This window comes from Macrotis lagotis, chromosome X (genome assembly GCF_037893015.1).
Source record: "Macrotis lagotis isolate mMagLag1 chromosome X, bilby.v1.9.chrom.fasta, whole genome shotgun sequence".
Taxonomy (NCBI): domain Eukaryota; kingdom Metazoa; phylum Chordata; class Mammalia; order Peramelemorphia; family Peramelidae; genus Macrotis; species Macrotis lagotis.
In genome coordinates, this window is record NC_133666.1 from 493,798,624 (window position 1) to 493,817,355 (window position 18,732).

The 18,732-nt window shown below is 37.2% G+C and overlaps 1 protein-coding gene across 1 annotated transcript in view; it reads left to right on the plus strand.

The window, feature by feature from the left end:
- The first annotated feature begins 213 nt into the window (after nt 1-213).
- Nucleotides 214-18,732, plus strand: part of CNDP1 (carnosine dipeptidase 1) — an 88,220-nt gene continuing 69,701 nt past the window's right edge. Inside the window, 3 exon segments of the mRNA XM_074208610.1 lie at nt 214-273; nt 275-323; nt 326-504. Of these exon segments, the coding sequence (XP_074064711.1) occupies nt 214-273; nt 275-323; nt 326-504 (288 nt within the window).

An 18,732-nucleotide genomic window follows, 5' to 3' on the forward strand; every position in this document is an offset into this window, starting at 1 on the left:
AAAGTCAGGAAGAAGAGAAGATAGGGGGAGATTTCACTTATTCCCCATCATCACTGAGACTTAAAGACATTCTTATTAGACCAAATGCTTTAATTCACCTCTCTAAGCACTCAGAATCAATAAATCAATGTTCAAAAGATTCTCACATTTTGTTTTATATCTCATCAGTGACCCGAGAAGGTCCCTGAGCTAGCTGGTTATCAATAGCATCTGATGACCTTCAGAACACTACCTCATCTCATTGTTGTTAGTATGGGACACATTGTTTCTTTCTTTCCTCATCTGTAGAACTGACTGGATTTCTCTGAAGCTTCTTTGTTTTCATCTTGTGACCCTGAACTTCCTCTTGAGAGGGGGCATGAACTGACGGGAGTTTGTATAGCTATTAAATGGGACTGGCTCAGTAATTTCGGCGTGATTTTTGCTTCTTTTCTCTTTAGGGTCCAAGGTCCCTGTTTCAGGGCTCAGACCAGCTTCCAAATGGATCCCAAACTAAAAAGAATGGTGAGTACAGAGAAGGCACCTCCATCCTGACTGCCAATTAAGATTGGTGATCTGTAGAGTTGACAAGATTGCAGACATCTTATTGAAGCTATTTAAGGAAAACTGAAACTTGAGCTTCTTATATAGGAATAGAATAGGTCTCATCAGCACAAATAGGTCTTCTCTATGTGTTAAGTCCAGGTTTTGAAATACCTCTCTGAAGAAATATTTTACTAACACTTTTGATTCTTATATTTGATTCTTGAAAAGAATAAAATGGCATTTCTTCTAAAACTTTAGGAAATTCAATCCTTTTGGGAATTTAGAATCACTTAATTAATCCAACTAGATGATGGGGGGGGGTGTTCCTTCTCATTTTTTCCTCTTACTGGTAAGGTTGATGCTTGGATTGATTTGTATAAATGCTACATTGTTAATTAGTGTATGGTTAGGATTCTTGCTCAAAGTTTTATTGGTTTTATAAGTTATTTATTCTCAAGGGACCATTGCTCAAACCAATGACAGATACTCTTCACTCTGGTATATGTGAGATACCTATTCAGTGCTCAGTACTACCGAAGAACAGAGGCAAAAAATTATTGATGTGGTGTTTCATCATTGTGAAGGAGTACATCAAAATGGCAAGAGGTTATACATTACTGAGGAAGATGAATGATAGTGAAGTACAAGGGTATGTGTTGAATTTAATAATTCTAAGTTCCTTTTCCTCAACTCCCTCTGCTTTCTTTCTGAAGAGTATCAAGAAACTCCTCAGGAAAATAGTCTAAAGTTTAGAAGAAATATTTAAGTCTGAATTTCTGATGAAAAGCCAGAAATAAAGAGGGTAGGTTTACTGGCTGACCTACATGTAAATGGATACAGTCCATAAGCCAAGAAGGGGAAAAGGCCTGCTTCAATGCTATCTGGACTTTAATAAGCAACAACAAGAAAGAACCACAGATAATGTTTTCTGATGGACGAAAAATAGGGGAGAGGCAGCCTGTGATCTGGTTGTATCATAAACCCTAAAGGTTTGCCCTGATAAGAGTTTAAATCTCCCAAGTTCCTTATTGTCCATAGTCTGGAAAAAGTAAAACTTGTGAATCAACACTTTGTTGAAGATGGGATTATTACCTTTATTTTTTCACTTTCTTTAAAGAAACAGTGTTACTATGTAAAGAACAGTGTGCTAGGCCATAAGATCTGAAAAAGTGAAACATTCATCATCTAAGTTCCCAATTCAGAATTTAAGGAAGACTTATCTCTTCCTCACCACCCCCAAAAAATCATTATCTTTTCAGAACAATCTAATATTTTCTTAGTTGTCATCATCTTTTTAAAATAAAGTTGTAAATAGAAGAAAACTTTATTTTTCCCCCCACTTGGTTCTCTTTCCACAAAACAAACTTTATATCTGTCTCATACCTTGAATGGAGCCTCTATTAGGAAAATTTACAGTTTTGTTCATGAGTGAATAAAGTTTTGCTGAAATGAAGCAAGAAAAAGCTAGTTGTTTCTGAAATCCAAGTGACTTAAAGGGAAACATAGAACATTCATCATTTGAGGAATAGAAAACAAAAAGAAGGCAGCTAGTAGCACATTGAATATAATCCTGGGCCTGGAGTCAGAAAAATTGGAATTTAAATTCAAACTCACTCACCTGTTATCTATGTGATTCTGGGCAAGTCACTTAATATCTGCCTCAGTTTCCTCATTAATAAAAAACGGTTGTTGTGAGAATAAAATAAGGTAATTATCAAGTTCTTTCCAAAACTTAATAAATACTAATTATCATGACTATTTTTTATTATTAGAAATAAATTCAGAGGTCTTTTAATTTTATTTTTTTTGCTTTTTAAATGCACACCCACTGCTCTTCCCTCTAATTTCCTATTCTTCTCTCAGTTCACAGACCACTCTGGCAGGGCAACAATCCCCAGCGAACATTTACCTCACCCATTCACTTACTTGCTCCTGCAAATTCCCTTCCTCCTTCCACATTTCCTACCCCCAAAGTCAGAAATTAATCATGATTAATAAAAAAGGTTGGATTAATTCAGGGGAGCTATTAAGAAGAGATTCAAAAATAATCAGATCTGTGATTTCATTGATTCAAGGATAAAGCAAACTTTTTTTAAAAAACCAGTGCAGATGGTGCTTGCTCAGCAATTTAAAGTATTCATCAACTACCTAGGGCAATGAGAAGTCAATGACTTGCAGAGATTCATATGGTCAGTGGGTGTCAATGGCAAGACTTCAACATAAGTTATTCTGACTCCTTAACCAGGTCTCTAAGTAGTATTTTAAGCTAACTCCCTCAAGATATAACAAAAAAGTAAATTCTTCCCAGAGTATAGATATTATAATGTTATAAACATTAAAGTGATAGTCAAACAGTCTGAAAATCATCCGATGTCATCAAGAATACTTCAAGAGGGGCGCCTAGGTGGCACAGTAGATAAAGCACTGGCCCTGGAGTCAGGAATACTTGAGTTCAAATCTGGCATCAGACACTTAATAATTACCTAGCTGTGTGACCTTGGGTAAGCCACTTAACCCCATTGCCTTGCAAAAACCTAAAAAAAAAAACACTTCAAGAATCTGTGCTCTAGATGAAAGGTCACTCAAAATTTTAAAAAAAGCACCTGTTATTCAACTTCATTATCTTATCTCTTTTGCTAACTCATTTTTATTACCTTTTCTTCAGCCAAGAAAAACAATGAAATATCATGATAAAGTGAATCCAAGATTGGTCCAATACTTTCTCTTAATATGGCATATGGATCAAGGGTCAAATTTCTGTTGGTCAGATTAATAAATCCTCTTAATTCTTGTTCAGTCACTTCACTCTTTGTGACTCCATATGGAATTTTCTTGGCTTAATTTGCCATTTCTTTCTCCAGCTCATTTTACAGATGAGGAAACTGAGGCAGAGTTAAGTGACTTATTCTGGGTCATATAACTAATTAAGTGTCCAAGGCAAGATTTGAATTCATAAAGATGATGAATATTTCTGACTCCAGGTCTGGCATTTAATTCATTTAGTCATCTGACCATCTTTTAACTCTAGTTCAAACAACATAATCCAGATCTCTACCTTAAATTCATTCTAGGAGTTTTGTTGTCACTAAATAGTTTTCACTTTGCAAAACTAGCCTATGTGAGAATCTGTATTTCCCCTTAAAAAATATACCTGTGATATAGGTAAGCTCCCAACAGGTGAAACCTCATGGTGTCCAATGCTCTTGTTTCAAATGACTAGTTTTATCATAAATTTTATCATAAATTAGTCAATTATACTTTTTAAAAAATCAAAATAAAAAAATATGTGGTCACTTCCAGCCTACCCTAATGCCTTTTCTAATAACCTTTAGTGTTTTTTAAAAATCTTTGCTTCACATAAATGGTATTCTGTCTTTTTGTTTGAAGAGAATGACTTTCTCTGGGATCTGTAGCCAGATCTATAGGTATTTAAAAGACCTTTACAGTTTTTCTTCTGCTTAATATGAGTCACTTTGATTAGCAATATGAAACTCCCTAATACCATTTTTTTCATTAAGAAAAGAGAGAATTTATTTCCATGAAACAAGAGTTTTTCCCTTTCCATCATGCATTTGATGGATTAATTATTGGCAACAGTTTCTTTATAAGCAGTTCTAGTCTACTCCCAACTCTTCAAATCTTCTGAAAGGAGATAAAGTCCTTCTCCAAGAAATACATTTTAAAATGTGTTTATTTCTGTATACACTTATGTACAAATATTGTTGATAGGTATATCTAAATATATATTTATAGTTATGCATTCCATATCATGGAGATTAAGGGATAGCACCTCTATGATCTAAAAAAAAAATTTGAGTGCTCATATCAAAGAAATTTGATTTTTTTCTCTTTCTTTTATGGGGTATTTCCAGGATCTTATTATAAAATTTGGGTTAAGTAATTGGTCATAGGCTCTGTGTTATCTGCTGGCCTCCATGTGTTGTTGGTAGCTTCTGCAAAACTCCCCCCCAAATTTCCATTTAATTTCTTATACTGACCTTCTATATATCAAAACTGTAATGGAGAAAGTTGGAATGTAGAAGGGATAAATGCATTTCTAAAATACTATAGGTCTGTGAACAGACTACATGTATGTCATTAGAGTATTAGTCTACCTTCGTTTTGGCCATAGCCACCTAAAAATAATGAATTTAAGATCTAGATTTTTAAATCAATCAATGAACATTTATTAAGTGCCTAAATGCCAGGAACTAGGCTAGAAGCTGGATAATACAGATACAGTAAATAAAATCATCTATATCTTTAAGTTCATTCTTTTTTCTATAAAATATTAAATTAAATATTTAAAAATACATTTAAAGGATAGAGCACCAGCCCTGGAGTTCAAATCCAGCCTTAGATATTTAATAATTACCTAGCTGTGTGGCCTTGGGAAAGCCACTTAACCCCATTGCCTTGCAAAAAAAAAAACCTTAAAAAATTACATTTAAACAGAGCCCAACATTGTTTTTTTAAAATATATCACATGATTTCTTCACATATAAAGATAGCCTTCTCCTTTCATATCTTCTAGTTTCAAATCTAGGGGTGGGGAAACTTTTTTTCCCACTAAGGGTCAATTGGATTTTATAACATATTTTGTGGGCCTTTAAACATTTAATTTAATTACTTCACCAGTACAAATGCTCCTAGAGTTATTGAATTTCATTTCCCACCTGTGGTTGCCTTGGCAGTACCAGGGTAGGTCAGATGTTCAGAATGGGATTTGAAGAACAGGACTTGATTAGGCCTTTATTTCATTCAAAACTCCTATTTCATACTAGCAAAACATAAGACACTCTGATAGGGTTGCTGAAGATACAAAAAGCAAAAATGTCCTTTGATTTATAGAGATTACAGCCCAATGGTTCTATCCCTTCCTTATCAAAAAAGACCAAAATGACTTCACTATGTTAGAGATGAGTTACAGTGTGTCTGACTGTAACTGATCAGACCAATATGAACCAGTAATGCTCTACCACAGGTCAAGCACAAATAGTCCAGGTGAACATGTGGGATGGTTACTCTAAACCTGCGCATGTCACATTTCCTTTGAGTTGCTTCCATTATTGCTCATAGAGTACTCACTGAGGAGGGCACGTCATGCTGGGGTGATCCTGTGCCAGCCCAATAAACTGTGATAATATCCTTTCTTGCCCAGTGACCAGAAAACTAGACAACCTAGAATATGCAAAACTCTCCCAAAGAAATTCTTGTTCCTAGGATCCCTAGAAAGTATGCTTACCTCACTTCTGAGGAAATCTCTTTTCAGTCAAATTATGTCATGTGTGGGAATGTTTCCCTCTCTACAGAGGGAAAAGTTTAGGACGGTAGTAAAGGGAAATCCATACTGTCTCCATTTTAGAGGAACTCATTGAGTTAAACTGGCTTATTCCCACTGTATTCCCACAAATAAATTATTCATTCATTCAAATTATTCCTATTCCCTGCCCAGTGTCATGGATGTTGAGACTAGGAACACAGAAAACATCAAAAAGAAAGTGATGCTAACTTACCAGAAGCACAGAAAACAAGTCAAAGGAAAATTGAAATACCTACTTTAGACAAGTTGAGGGGCAGCTGGATGGCAAAGTGGATAGAGCACTGCCCTGGAGTCAGGAGTACCTGAATTCAATTCTGGCCTCAGACACTTAATAATTACCTAGCTGTGTGACCTTGGGCAAGCCACTTAACCAGATTGCCTTGCAAAAATGAGAGAGAGAGGAGAGAGAGAGAGAGAGAGAGAGGGGAGAGAGGGGAGAGGGGAGAGGGGAGAGGGGAGGGGGAGAGAGGGGGAGAGAGAGGGGAGGGGAGAGAGGGGGAGGGGGGGAGAGAGGGGGGAGGGGAGAGGGGAGAGAGAGGGGGGAGAGAAAGGGGAGAGAGAAAGAGAGAGAGAGAGAGAGAGAGAGAGAGAGAGAGAGAGAGAGAGAGAGAGAGAGAGATGAGTTTGAGGTGTGTTTCTTGGATCACTGCCATATAAATTCCTGAGATTTAAATGATAGATGCAGAAAGCCAGCTAGGAAAGTGTGGTCACCAGCTACCAACCTAGTAAAGGCTGACCCTGTAACTGAGGCTCAAAGAAACTGGCTTGTTTAATTCACAGTAATTAGTGGCAGAATTGGAAATGGAAACTAGAACACTTGACTTCCATTCAAGAACCATTCCTTTAGGACATGCTACCTCCCTTAAAATTTTTACTTTGACAACTTAAAATCATTATTGTGAATGTGCTCAGATGCCTTGGGGCTCATAAAGGGCCACATCCTGCTTCTCTAATTCTTGTGCTTTGATCACGTTTTTTTTTCCCTGTCTCTTCACTCCCTGCCAGCAGTCTCTTCTAATTGTTGTTGGTGCTCTTGGGAATCCTCTCCCTCCCATCCAACTTGCTGCTTTTTTTTTAATTTCTTGTGGACTTGGGACCTTGAAGTTGAGTTTGTAAGAGCTATGTGTAATCTAATAGTCAATAATTATAAGTGGGGAAAGTTCCTAGGGAGTAAAGGGCATGACCATGCTGTCTTTATGAGGGCCATTTTCTTTCCTGTTTTTCTTCTGTCAGGTTCTTGATTTGAGTTCTGGCTGTTTGAATATGCTATAGTTGTGGTTTCTGATCAAGTGGGAATTACCTGTCAATATAGACAATCACACGTTTAGGTCTGGAAAGGGTTTTGGAGATCTAGTCTGACCCTCCCCCACCTTTTCTAATATTAATCCTATTTCACAAGAAAGCTCCAAAAGAATGGGAAGAAAGTGAGCAGGAAAGTCATGAGAAAAAGGACAAGGTGACAAAGATAAAGAAAAAAGAATAGAATGGAATGATAAGAAACGGTCTCTCACTTTACTGGAAATTCATTTAGACAAACAGTTAAATTCTTACTATGTGTAAGTATTTTAGCTAGGCAGCAAGAATACAAAGTTAAAATTAACATAGGCCCTACCTAGAGATTACAATCTACTAAGAAATATTGTAAGTGTATATATTACATTTACCCAAGCATGAAACAAAGGAGAAAACCAAAGTACACTAGAGAAATATGAAGGAGAAACCAAATAGTAAGGAATATCAATTCTTCATTCTTTCCCTTGGGCTTTTGGCCAGGTCTTCTGACTTCAGGTCCAATGTTCTATTCATGGCACCGCCTAGTTGCCTTCTACCAGTGATTGTTACAAGTTATGATTGTAACAGTGGAAATTTCAAGCACCATAGTAAACCAGTTGAGAGATAATTTGAGGTACCTCCATTATCGTCCTCAACCAAATCTTTTTTATTCTTTTTTTTTTTTTGCAAGGCAATGGGGTTAAGTGGCTTGCCCAAGGCCACACAGCTAGGTAATTAAATGTCTGAGGCTGAATTTGAACTCAGGTACTCCTGACTCCAGGGCAGTGCTCTATCCACTGCGCCACCTGGCTGCCCCAAATCTTTTTTATTCTTAAACTCAAATGGAACCAACACCTTCAGGATTTCTTTTCTTAGTAGACCAGTTCATACTGTCCTTTCCCTTATCTGAATTCCTCTAATATTTTCTTTATCACTGGTTTGAGCACTTGCCAAGTTCTGCCTCACATTGTCTTTTAAATTTGAACATGATGTCTTGCCCTTTCAACTAGGTTGCAAATTACTAGCCTGAGATTAAGTAAAAAAAAATATCCTTTTCCTGATTTCAGAACACCTAATACAGTGGATGGTACCATAGGAACTCATTCTAGGAGCTCAATAAATGGTACTTAAATTGAATTGAAGCAATCCGAGGAGAGATTCATATTTCATTTTCACAGTATAGTCTGAGTATTCTCATTATCTTAGCATCACTATTTTGGGAGTTCATATGTTTATAAAGGGGTCTTGTAAGAGAATTACAGCTTATTAGCCATAATGCCATGGCAATGATGGAAACTGTGGCTTATTAGACAAGGAGTGAACAAATGGTCTCCCTGTGGCTTCTTGGTCTACCTCTCCTTTCTGACCCAGCACTTTATGAAATGACTTGATGAACACCAGTAGGTCCAGCTATCCCAGAGGAGCTCCCAACTGGTTTAAGTATGATATTTGAAACTCCCACTGTTACTATCAAAACTTATAACAATCACTGTTAGAAGTCAACTAACCTGAAGTCAGAAGACCTAAATTCAATCTGGTCTCAGATACTTACTAACTTTGTGACCCTGGACAAGTCAGTTAGCCTCTCAGTTTCCTCAATTGTAAAATAGAGGTAATAATAATAGTAGCTACCTTCTAGGGTTGTTGTGAAGCTCAAATGGGATAATACTTGTAAAGTACTTAATCTAGTACTTAGCATTTAACAGGTGTTTAATAAATTAGTTATAATTATCATTCTTTTGGGGTTTATCTTTTTTTTTTCTCCTGAAAGAATGGGTTGCCTGTTAATGGGCACATATGGTCACATAAGCTTTATGCAACTGACTATGCACTAGGGTGAGATACCTAATGTCTGGCATAGATCAAGAACAGGATAGGATTCTCAGGATCATAGATTTAAAGGTGTAAGGGATTTTACAGATTATCTAGTGGGGCACCTGGGAAATTGGGGACCAGACTGAGGGTAGTGCATCAGAGAGGTGATGAAAGGTAGGGATGGAAGATCAAAGACAAGTTTTTGCTCCATCATGTATTTGCTGAGAATCAACTCCATTACTTGAAATAATATACTTTGCTTCTTGCCGAAAACAGTAATGGGAATAGAATGTAAGAAACAATCAGCTGAGCTGGTATACCTGATGACAGTGCCTCTGAATTTAGAATATGAGCACATGAAGTATATTCTGGGGCTAGGCCTCTGTTCCAGATCATTGTTGATACTCTTGAAATACAATTAATGATTTCAAAAATTGACTTAGTTGAGTTGAGATTCTTTAATTTAGCTCTGCTAAACTCTCCTTGCTTACAAATTAGCTTCCAAATAGGAGGATGTTTCTTATGTTTGTCCTGTTACTGGAAGAAGTAAAATGACTACAAGATGCTCATGAAGTATAGATAATATTTCAAAAACTGATTTATTAGAGTTTGTATTCTTTAATTTAGCTTTTGCCAAACTCACCTAGTTTACAGATTAGCTTCCAAATGGAAGTATTTTGCATGCTTGTTCTTTCTTTTTTTTTTTTTGCAAGGCAAATGGGGTTAAGTGGCTTACCCAAGGCCACACAGGTAATTATTAAGTGTCTGAGACCAAGATTTGAACCCAGGTACTCCTGACTCCAAGGCCGGTGCTTTATCCACTACGCCACCTAGATGCCCCCACATGCTTGTTCTAATACTGAAAGAAGTTCAATGGAAAGAACCCAGGATTCAGACAGGGGACTTGGGTTTGAATCCTAACTTGGAGAGAAAAGTCACTTAAATCTAAAACATATTTCCTCATCTATAAAAATGAAATAATTGAACTGGATTATCTTGAGTTTCCTTCCATTTCTAATCATGTGATCTTTAACTGCTGAATCAGCACTTTAATAAACACTAACAATGAATCATGATGAATCAATAAGTATTTATTGCCTACCATCTACTCAGTATGGAAGGAATCAATTTGGAAATAGTTTTGTCAAGCTGCTTGAAATTTTACTATATACTTTGGACTGATTGAATTACAATTATTTGAATATTTACTGGAGGAAAATAAGTCACAACAAGGTTTAGTAATTTTCAAAAGTTCCCAAAACGATAAATAGAAGAGTTAGAATTTGAACCCAAATCCTCTAATTCCAAAGCCACTCTTCTTTCCATTATATCATGCAGTCTACTAATTTTCTAATGAACCTCCAAATTTCCTCACCTGGTGTCCATTATTTGGATTAAGTCTCTGTGTTTAGCTAGCCTGAAAATTTTCTGTTCTGCAAAATTTCTCTCTCAAAGGTTATCAGTGATTTCTAAATTGCTAAATCTAATAACTCAAAAATAAAATTAATAAATCTAGTGAACTTTTCTTAGCTATCATTGGACTTAACCTCTCGTCAGATTCGTATGTGCCCACTATATTTTGTTTTGCTCATTGCCCTCCTATTGGCTTTCAAGACACTATTCTCTTCTACTTTTCCTCAAACATGACAGACTGATACTTTTTCATTGTTTTTTTTTTAGTTGTTTTTTTCAAGACAATGGGGTTAAGTGGCTTGCCCAAGGCCACACAGCTAGGTAATTATTAAGCATCTGAGGTCACATTTGAATCCAGGTACTCCTGACTCCAGGGCCAGTGCTTTATCCACTGCGCCACCTAGCAGCCCAGATTGGTACTTTTTAAATGTTTTTTTTTTGGCTGATACTTTATCTTCTTTGCTAGATCAAAATTCCTTTCCCTACACCTAGACATGGGTATCCTTCAATCTTAAGTCCTATTCTCTCTCTCTATTCTTTTTTCCCTTAATGGGTTCAATTATTTATGCAAATAACTCCAAATGAAAAAGTAGAGCCTTAATCTCTCTCCTAAACTCCAATCATGCATCATCAATTGCTCTATGAATATTTCTACTTTGATGTCTTACTGGCATCTCAAATTCAACATATCCAGCATATCCAAAACAGAAGAATAAAGATGAAATATGCCACTTACCTTCTCACAGAGAGATAATGAACTTAAAATACAGGGAAAAAAATTACACATATTCAAATATGTCTGATGTGGGGATTAATTTTTTTAAATTTAAAGATTTTATTTTTTTTCCAATTATATACAATAGTAATTTCCATCATTTTTTTCTGCAAAGTTTTGAAATTTAGCATTTTTTCCCTTCTCCCTTCCCTCCCCATTTCCCCTCAGAAGGCAGTCTGAGAGTCATTTGTTTTCATGATATGCAAAAATCAAAATTGAATGTGTTGAGAGGAAAAAAACATATCCTTATTGAAGAAAATATTATGTAATATGCAAGATGACTTTTTAAAAAACTGAAGATAATAATCTTTGGTCTTTATTAAACTCCACAGTTCTCTCTCTGAATATAGATAGTATTCTCCATCACGGATTCCCTAAAGTTGTACCTGATTATTGCAATGATGGAATGAGCAAGTCCATCAAGGTTGAGCATCACCCCATGTTAAGGTGTACAATGTTCTTCTGATTCTGCTCATCTCACTTAGCATCAATTCATGCAAGTCTTTCCAGGGTTCTCTGAAATTCCATCCCTCCTGATTTCTAATAGAACAGTAGCATTCCATCACAAACATATTCCACAAATTGTTTAGTCATTCCCCAATTGATGGAAATCCCCTCAATTTCCAATTTGTTGACACTACAAAAAGAGCTACGATGAATATTTTTGTATGTGTAGGATTTTTATCCTTTTTCATGATCTCTTTAGGATATAGACAGAGTAGTGGTATGCACATTTTTATTGCCCTTTGAACATAATTCCAAATTACCCTCCAGAAAGGTTGGATCAATTCACAGCCCCACTCACATCCTCCAACATTGATTATTATCTTTTCTGGTCATGTTGGCCAATCTAAGAGGTGAGGTGGTACCTCAGAAATGCTTTAATTTGCATTTCTCTAATCAGTAATGATTTAGAACAATTTTTCTTTCTTTTTTCAATTAAATTAATTAATTTATTTAGAATTTTACAATTTTCCCCCAATCTCACTTCCCTCCCCCCACCCCCAGAATCTGTTAGTCTTTACATTGTTTCCATGCTGTACATTGATCTAAGTTGAATGTGATGAGAGAGAAATCATAACCTTAAAGGAAAAAATAAAGTATAAGAGACAGCAAAATTACATAATAAGATAATGTGTGTTTTTTTAATTAAGGGTAATAGTCTTTAGTCTTTGTTCAAACTCCACAATTCTTTCTCTGGATACAGATGTTAATCTCCATTGCAGATACCCCAAAAGTGTGGAATGAGCAAGTCCATTAGGGTTGATCATCACCCCTTTGTTGCTGTTAAGGTGTACAATTAGAACAATTTTTTATATGATTATAGATTGATTTCTTCATCTGATAATTGCCTTTGCATATCTTTTGACCATTTGTCAATTGGGGAATGACTTTTTTTTTTTATTAATTTGACTCAGTTCTCTATATACTTTAGAAATGAGTCCTTTGTCAGAAACACTAGTTGCAAAAAATTGTTTCTGTGGGGATTCATTTTTTTTTTAGGATTTTGCACTGCAAATGGGGTTAAGTGGCTTGCCCAAGGCCACACAGCTAGATAATTATTAAGTGCCTGAGGCCGGATTTGAACTCAGGTACTCCTGATTCCAGGGCCAGTACTCTATCTACTTCACCACCTAGTGGCCCCCAGTTTGGGGATTCATTTTTGCCAGACTACCTAGTTAGGACCTGAGGACTTTTTTTTTAAATTTGCCTAACCAGGTAAGGGTAGTGGGAGGGATAGATTAATATTTTAAAAGTATTTGTTATTTAAAAAAACTTTAAAATTTTAAATATTATAAAGCCCTCTTTTTTTTGCATCAGTATTGCTAATGACAAAATCCTGCTGAGTCTTCCAAAGAAAGAAAATCCTCTTAAGAAATAACCATCGGGGCGGCTAGGTGGCGTAGTGGATAAAGCACCGGCCTTGGAGTCAGGAGTACCTGGGTTCAAATCCGGTCTCAGACACTTAATAATTACCTAGCTGTGTGGCCTTGGGCAAGCCACTTAACCCCATTTGCCTTGCAAAAACCTAAAAAAAACCCATAGTTGGGGCAGCTAGGTGGTGCAGTGGATAGAGTATTGGTCCCTGAGTCAAGCAGACCTTTTAAACGCCAGCCTCAGACATTTAATAATTGCCTAGCTGTGTGACCTTGGGCAAGTCACTTAACCCCATTGCCTTAAATAAATTAAATTTAAAAAATAGAAATAACTATAGTCAGACAAAACTAATTCACCCAGAGGCTATGTCCAAAAATGTTTCTGTACAGAAGTATCCATCATCTCTCTTACATTGATGGTTCAAAATGCTTTATAATAAATTTTCTGGTGATATAGCTTGTCACTTCACTAAGATCAGAGTTCTTAAGTCTTTTTTAAAACTTTTCTTCATTTTTCAATCAATGAAAATCTGCTTTATTTCCCTCCCATTCTCCTCATTAAAAAAAAAAGAAAGAAAAATAATCCCCTTGCTATAAAGACTTATAGTCAAATAAGGCAAATTCCTATACTGGCCATATCTATGCTATGAGTTCTCTTTCAAGAGAAATTGGTCATTGTATGGATTAGAATTCTTAAGTCTTTCTTTTTTTAAAAAAAATTTTTATAAAGTAATGGGGTTAAGTGACTTGCCCAAGGTCACACAACCTACATACTAATTAAGTGTCTGAGGTCGGATTTGAACTCAGGTCCTCCTGACTCCAGAGCAGGTGCACTATCCACTAGCACCATCTAGCTGCCCCCCCCCTTAAGTCTTTCAAAGATTTTTATCTTTACTTTATTGTTATTATAAAAATTGTTCTCCTGATTCTGCTTACTTCATTCTACATCTTTGAAGAGTTCACACTCTACAGAATTCATCATTTCTTAGGGCACAATAATATCCCGTGACATTCACATGCCACAATTTGCTCAGCCATTCCCCAGCTGTATAAGCTGTGTCTTAAGGCAGTGCCTTAAATTTTTCCAAGCCATTTTCTGCAAAGCTGTCAAAATAACCTTTCTAGGATCCAGGCCTGAAAGTGTCACTCTTTTCCTCAAAAGCATTCAGTTACTCTGTCAGTTACTCAGATAAAATGCAGACTCCTCAGTCTGGCATTTAAAGTCTTTCACAAAAAAAATAAAAATAAAACATCTCACAATCAGGTTCTAACCTATCTTGTCAGATCTCTGTTCTCTTACACATTTTATGTTCAGAAAAAAACTGAACATTTCCATTTCTATTTCTATGCCTTCAAATAGGCTGTTCCTCACTGCCCAGATTTCACTCCCTTTTCACCTCTGCCTCAATGAATATTTGTCCCTAATCAAAATTCAATTCAGGTGCCACCTCTTCTGGGCAATTTCTTTTAATCCTTTCCTATCTCTGTTACTTCCCTGTTTCCCCTCCCCCGTTATTAGTGAACAACTCTCCAGAAATAAGCTGGCATTTATGGGTTTATATATCATTTTATGCTCTCATTAAAAAGTAATCCCTTTAAGAAGAGAGAGGTCATTTTCTTTTTCTTTCCTCTGTATTGAAAGCATCTTGTACAGTGCTTTAGTGGATGCTTACTAAATATTTTAAGATTAAATTGAATTGAATTAATACATAGCTTTCCAACTGGGATCTCCCCAAACATTGTCACTTGATGGAACCTGTTCTTGTTTTTGTCTTTTTTTCTTTTTTTAGGTTTTTTGGGGTTTTTTGCAAGGCAATGGGATTAAGTGGCTTGCCCAAGGCCACACAGCTAGGTAAATATTAAGTGTCTGAGGTTGAATTTAAACTCAGATACTTCTGACTCCAGGACGGGTGCTCTATCCACTGTGCCACCTAGCCACCCCTCTTATTTTTGTTTTGAACAGCATAACCTTCATAATCTCAGGGATCACCTCCACACCACAATTAGGTATAGAGTTAGACTTTTATGAAAGGCTAACCAATAAGTGCACATAAGTTTTTGATTTATTGGTCTATCTTTTCTTCAATAATATGATAAATGAACCAGCATTCCTTAGTAAGGAAGAATAACAGTTATAGAATAGTTTATGTACACATCTGTCAGAATTATTTAAAAAAAAACTCTAAGTAGCTTTTTTCCAGTCAAATACTAAACCCTGACTGTTCCAAATGTTGGGAATATAAATACGAGGTGCAGAGGGGGGAAAGAGGGGGTGGTTGTTGGGTGGTTGAATGGTAGGAGGAGAGAGAGGAGAAAGGTTACACAACCCAGGAGCATGATGAAGAAATCCAGAGTGTAGTCTAGTGAGAATGAAGAAATGTCCAGCCCTCCAGTCAGAGGGAGGGGCTAAGGGCAGAAGAGGGTAGGACTTGGGACTTGGTGAGTTCTCTAGGGAGAAAGTCACCTTTCAAGATGAAAGAGCTTTCTGGGGCATCTTGAAGACATCTGTGGAGTGCAGCCTGGAGAGAAGGGGAAAATTTCAACCTAGATTTACTGGGATGGATGCTAATAATGATGGTTTTACTTCAGTTTGTTGGCACTAACTTTCTCACTCAAATTGAAATTTTTCCAATTAGCTCCATTTTTCTATTTCACTCAGAGTTAAGCAAATACATGGGCAATTTGGGAGTGAAAAAAGCCAGAGTTTGAATCCCACCTCAAAATACTTATTTTTGAGCAAACCACATAACCTCTCTCATTCTCAGTTTCTTTATCTGTAAAATAGGGATAATAAAATTAGCACTAACTTCACAGGGCTATGGTGAAGATTAAATGAGATATGTAAAGCACTTAGCAAACTTTAAAGTACATATGTAAGTCAACAAATCTACATAGATGTAAATACTGACTATCATCATTACCACTACCACATCATGTAGGACTTTCAGAAAAGTGCTACCATCTGGTCAATTGTGCTTTATTTTTGGACAGGTTAAGGAACTTCCTCCTTCCCCATAGTTACTATTTCTACTTGAAGACTGAGGCTTGAGGAACTGAGTCTTCCCTTTATTTCCTGTGCTCCTCACAAGAAGTGATCAACAGAAACTCTTAGAGTAGTCCTTGAGGGAAATAAAAACTTTACCAGAGACAGGAGGCTCTATCATGGCACTAACTATATATGTGTGTGTGTGTGTGTGTGTGTGTGTGTGTGTGTGTGTGTGTGTGTGTGTGTGTGTGTGTGTATGTAGGCAAATATAGTACATACAGGAGCATCAGAGTTCAATTTTGTCTTCATTAGAAAATGTTTTAACTGAAGATGCTTGATTCCAAGCCAGGTCATTTTCAGCTGGGTCCTAGTTTCTCTGGATTTCTATACTCTTGTTTATCACCTTCTTCCTATTTTTGTTCTCCTATCTAGGTTGAGCTTTCTCACTCAGCACCCACCCCACAAAACATTGCCATCTAGCCCCCCATTTTTTTCTCTCAGTCTAAGCTGAGTAATGTGACCTTCTTGCCTGGGCTCCTTCTCTAAGTAGTAAGTCTTTCCTACTTTGTCTGCTTTTCATCTATTAGTTCCTGAGATTCCAGACAGATCTAATGTCTGGGAGAGGCAACATATGATTATCTGTCACCTACTTTCTGATCTTAACCTCTGATTTCATCAATAAGAGGACCTCCCAACTAAGCCTGTTCAGTTGTGTACAACTCTTTGAAGAGGAAAGAGGGGGTTTTTTTGACAAAGATACTGAAGTGGTTTACCCTTTCCTTCTCCAGCTCATTTTACAGATAAGGAAACTGAGACAAACGGGGTAAGTGACTTGCCCAGAGTCACACAGCTAGTGTCTGAGGCAGATTTAGACTCATGAAGATGAATCTTCCTGACTCCAAGTCTAGTGTTCCATCCATCTCACCACTTAACTGACCAAACAAGCCTAGGTTACTTTAGAAAGTTCCTTGAGAAATGCAGATCATCAGTTTAGCTCTAATTTATAATATGAGAGTCTCCAGGGGCACCAAAAGGCCAAAGCATTTACCCGCAGTCTCACAGCTAATATAAGTCAGTCAGGAGTGAGATATGAACCCACTTCTTTCTGACTTCAAGGCCAGTCTTCTATCTTTAAGGCCACATTTGACAATTAGTTAAAGTTATTAACAAGCTAAATAGAGTTGAGAAACAATGATCATACCAGGGATTCCCCACATAAGTACATTGTGGGGGGTAGCAAGTGGGTGGAAGACAGGAAATTCATGACAGACATGTTTGTAGTGTCTGCTGTCATGCCTATAATATGCATCTGACCCTTTCCCAGTTCTCTACGCTATTCCTATCGATAATCTCAATAATGAATATTCCTTAAATCACCAAATTATTCGGAGATCCCTTTCTGTGGAAAAGAAAAAGGGCACAATTAGTCATTTTTATTGTTGTTATTCATTCTCTTTCTCTCCATTTTTTAACCAAAAGCTGCTGGCTTGTGTCCGGGTGACTGAAGGTCTCAGCGATGGTGTAAAGCTGGAGCTGTCTCTTTCTCTGGTGTTCCAGGGAGGGCTAACTTCCTAATCAGACTCAAGGGAACAAAAACACAATAGACCTTTCTGAAGTGACATTGTTCTCAGTCTCATGGCCCCAGCACCAACTGTTAACAATGGGATCTTTCTCTTAGCAGTTCAGTTGGGAGGCCTTGTTGGGTGACCCAGGCACCCATTGCCTCTGCTGGGATGGAAACCTGAGAAGGTATGAAACTTAAAATATTAAACATCTCTTCACAGCTTTCAGAGCCATGTCATAATCAGAAGAATCAGACCTGGCTTTCCTTTTCAATCTAAGCCCTTTTGTGTGTTCGTCTTTTTTTACATTTGGTTAGGTTGCCCTCTAACTAACTAATCCTCATGTCTAAAGGTCAGAGTCTATGCCCTTTGAGTTCCCAAGCCTAGCTCTCTGGATACTCTGTCACTTGTTAATCTTTCCGGACCCTTTCCATGAGATCAACTACCTTTTAATCAGACTGGTTGAAGAGAAGATAGGCCCTTGGCAAAGATTCCCTTTCTGACTGTGAATGAATTTATTGAGTTCTTTCAGATTAGATTTAACTTGGAGGCCAGGAAGGTTGTTGCTCCAGGGTTCTTCTCAGCTCAACTCAGCAAGCAGGTCCACCCTACCTCTGGGAGTGCAGAAACTTTCCTTAGCTGTGCTTTTTAAATAAGACAGGCTTCTTAAAACTGCCCAGTAGCTTGGAGACTTCAGAGAGCTTTATCTGGGGATTTGAGGCTTAATTGCAATAGTTACCTTCTCTATCCCAGTCAGTCCAGGTAGTTTGTACCACTAAAAGAAAACTAGCAAAGCCGGTTCTATAATCTAGTACTAAAGAAACCAAAACCCCTTTAGGCTCTAAAACTTAGCCTGCATTACAAGAAATACAAACCAAGAAGAGACCACAAGTAGCCTCTGTTAGTGGAGCAAACAGGATCGAGCCTGAGAGAAGCATAGGTGAGTAGAACTGGATGATCTGGGTCTGCAGTGGCATAGACTTCACTAACCATAGAGCTCTGGACTGAGTGAGTGAGTGGATGTAGACTGAAGAAGGAAGAAGTACTCTTGGCCCAGAAATATTTGAGAGGGGAAGAGTAGAGCCAGGAGGGACAGTTTGTACTATCCAACTGTAAAAAATAGAATGGAGTTAGGGAGGGTCTGGGTTATTCTCTGGTCATATTTTTTGTTTTATGCTGATATT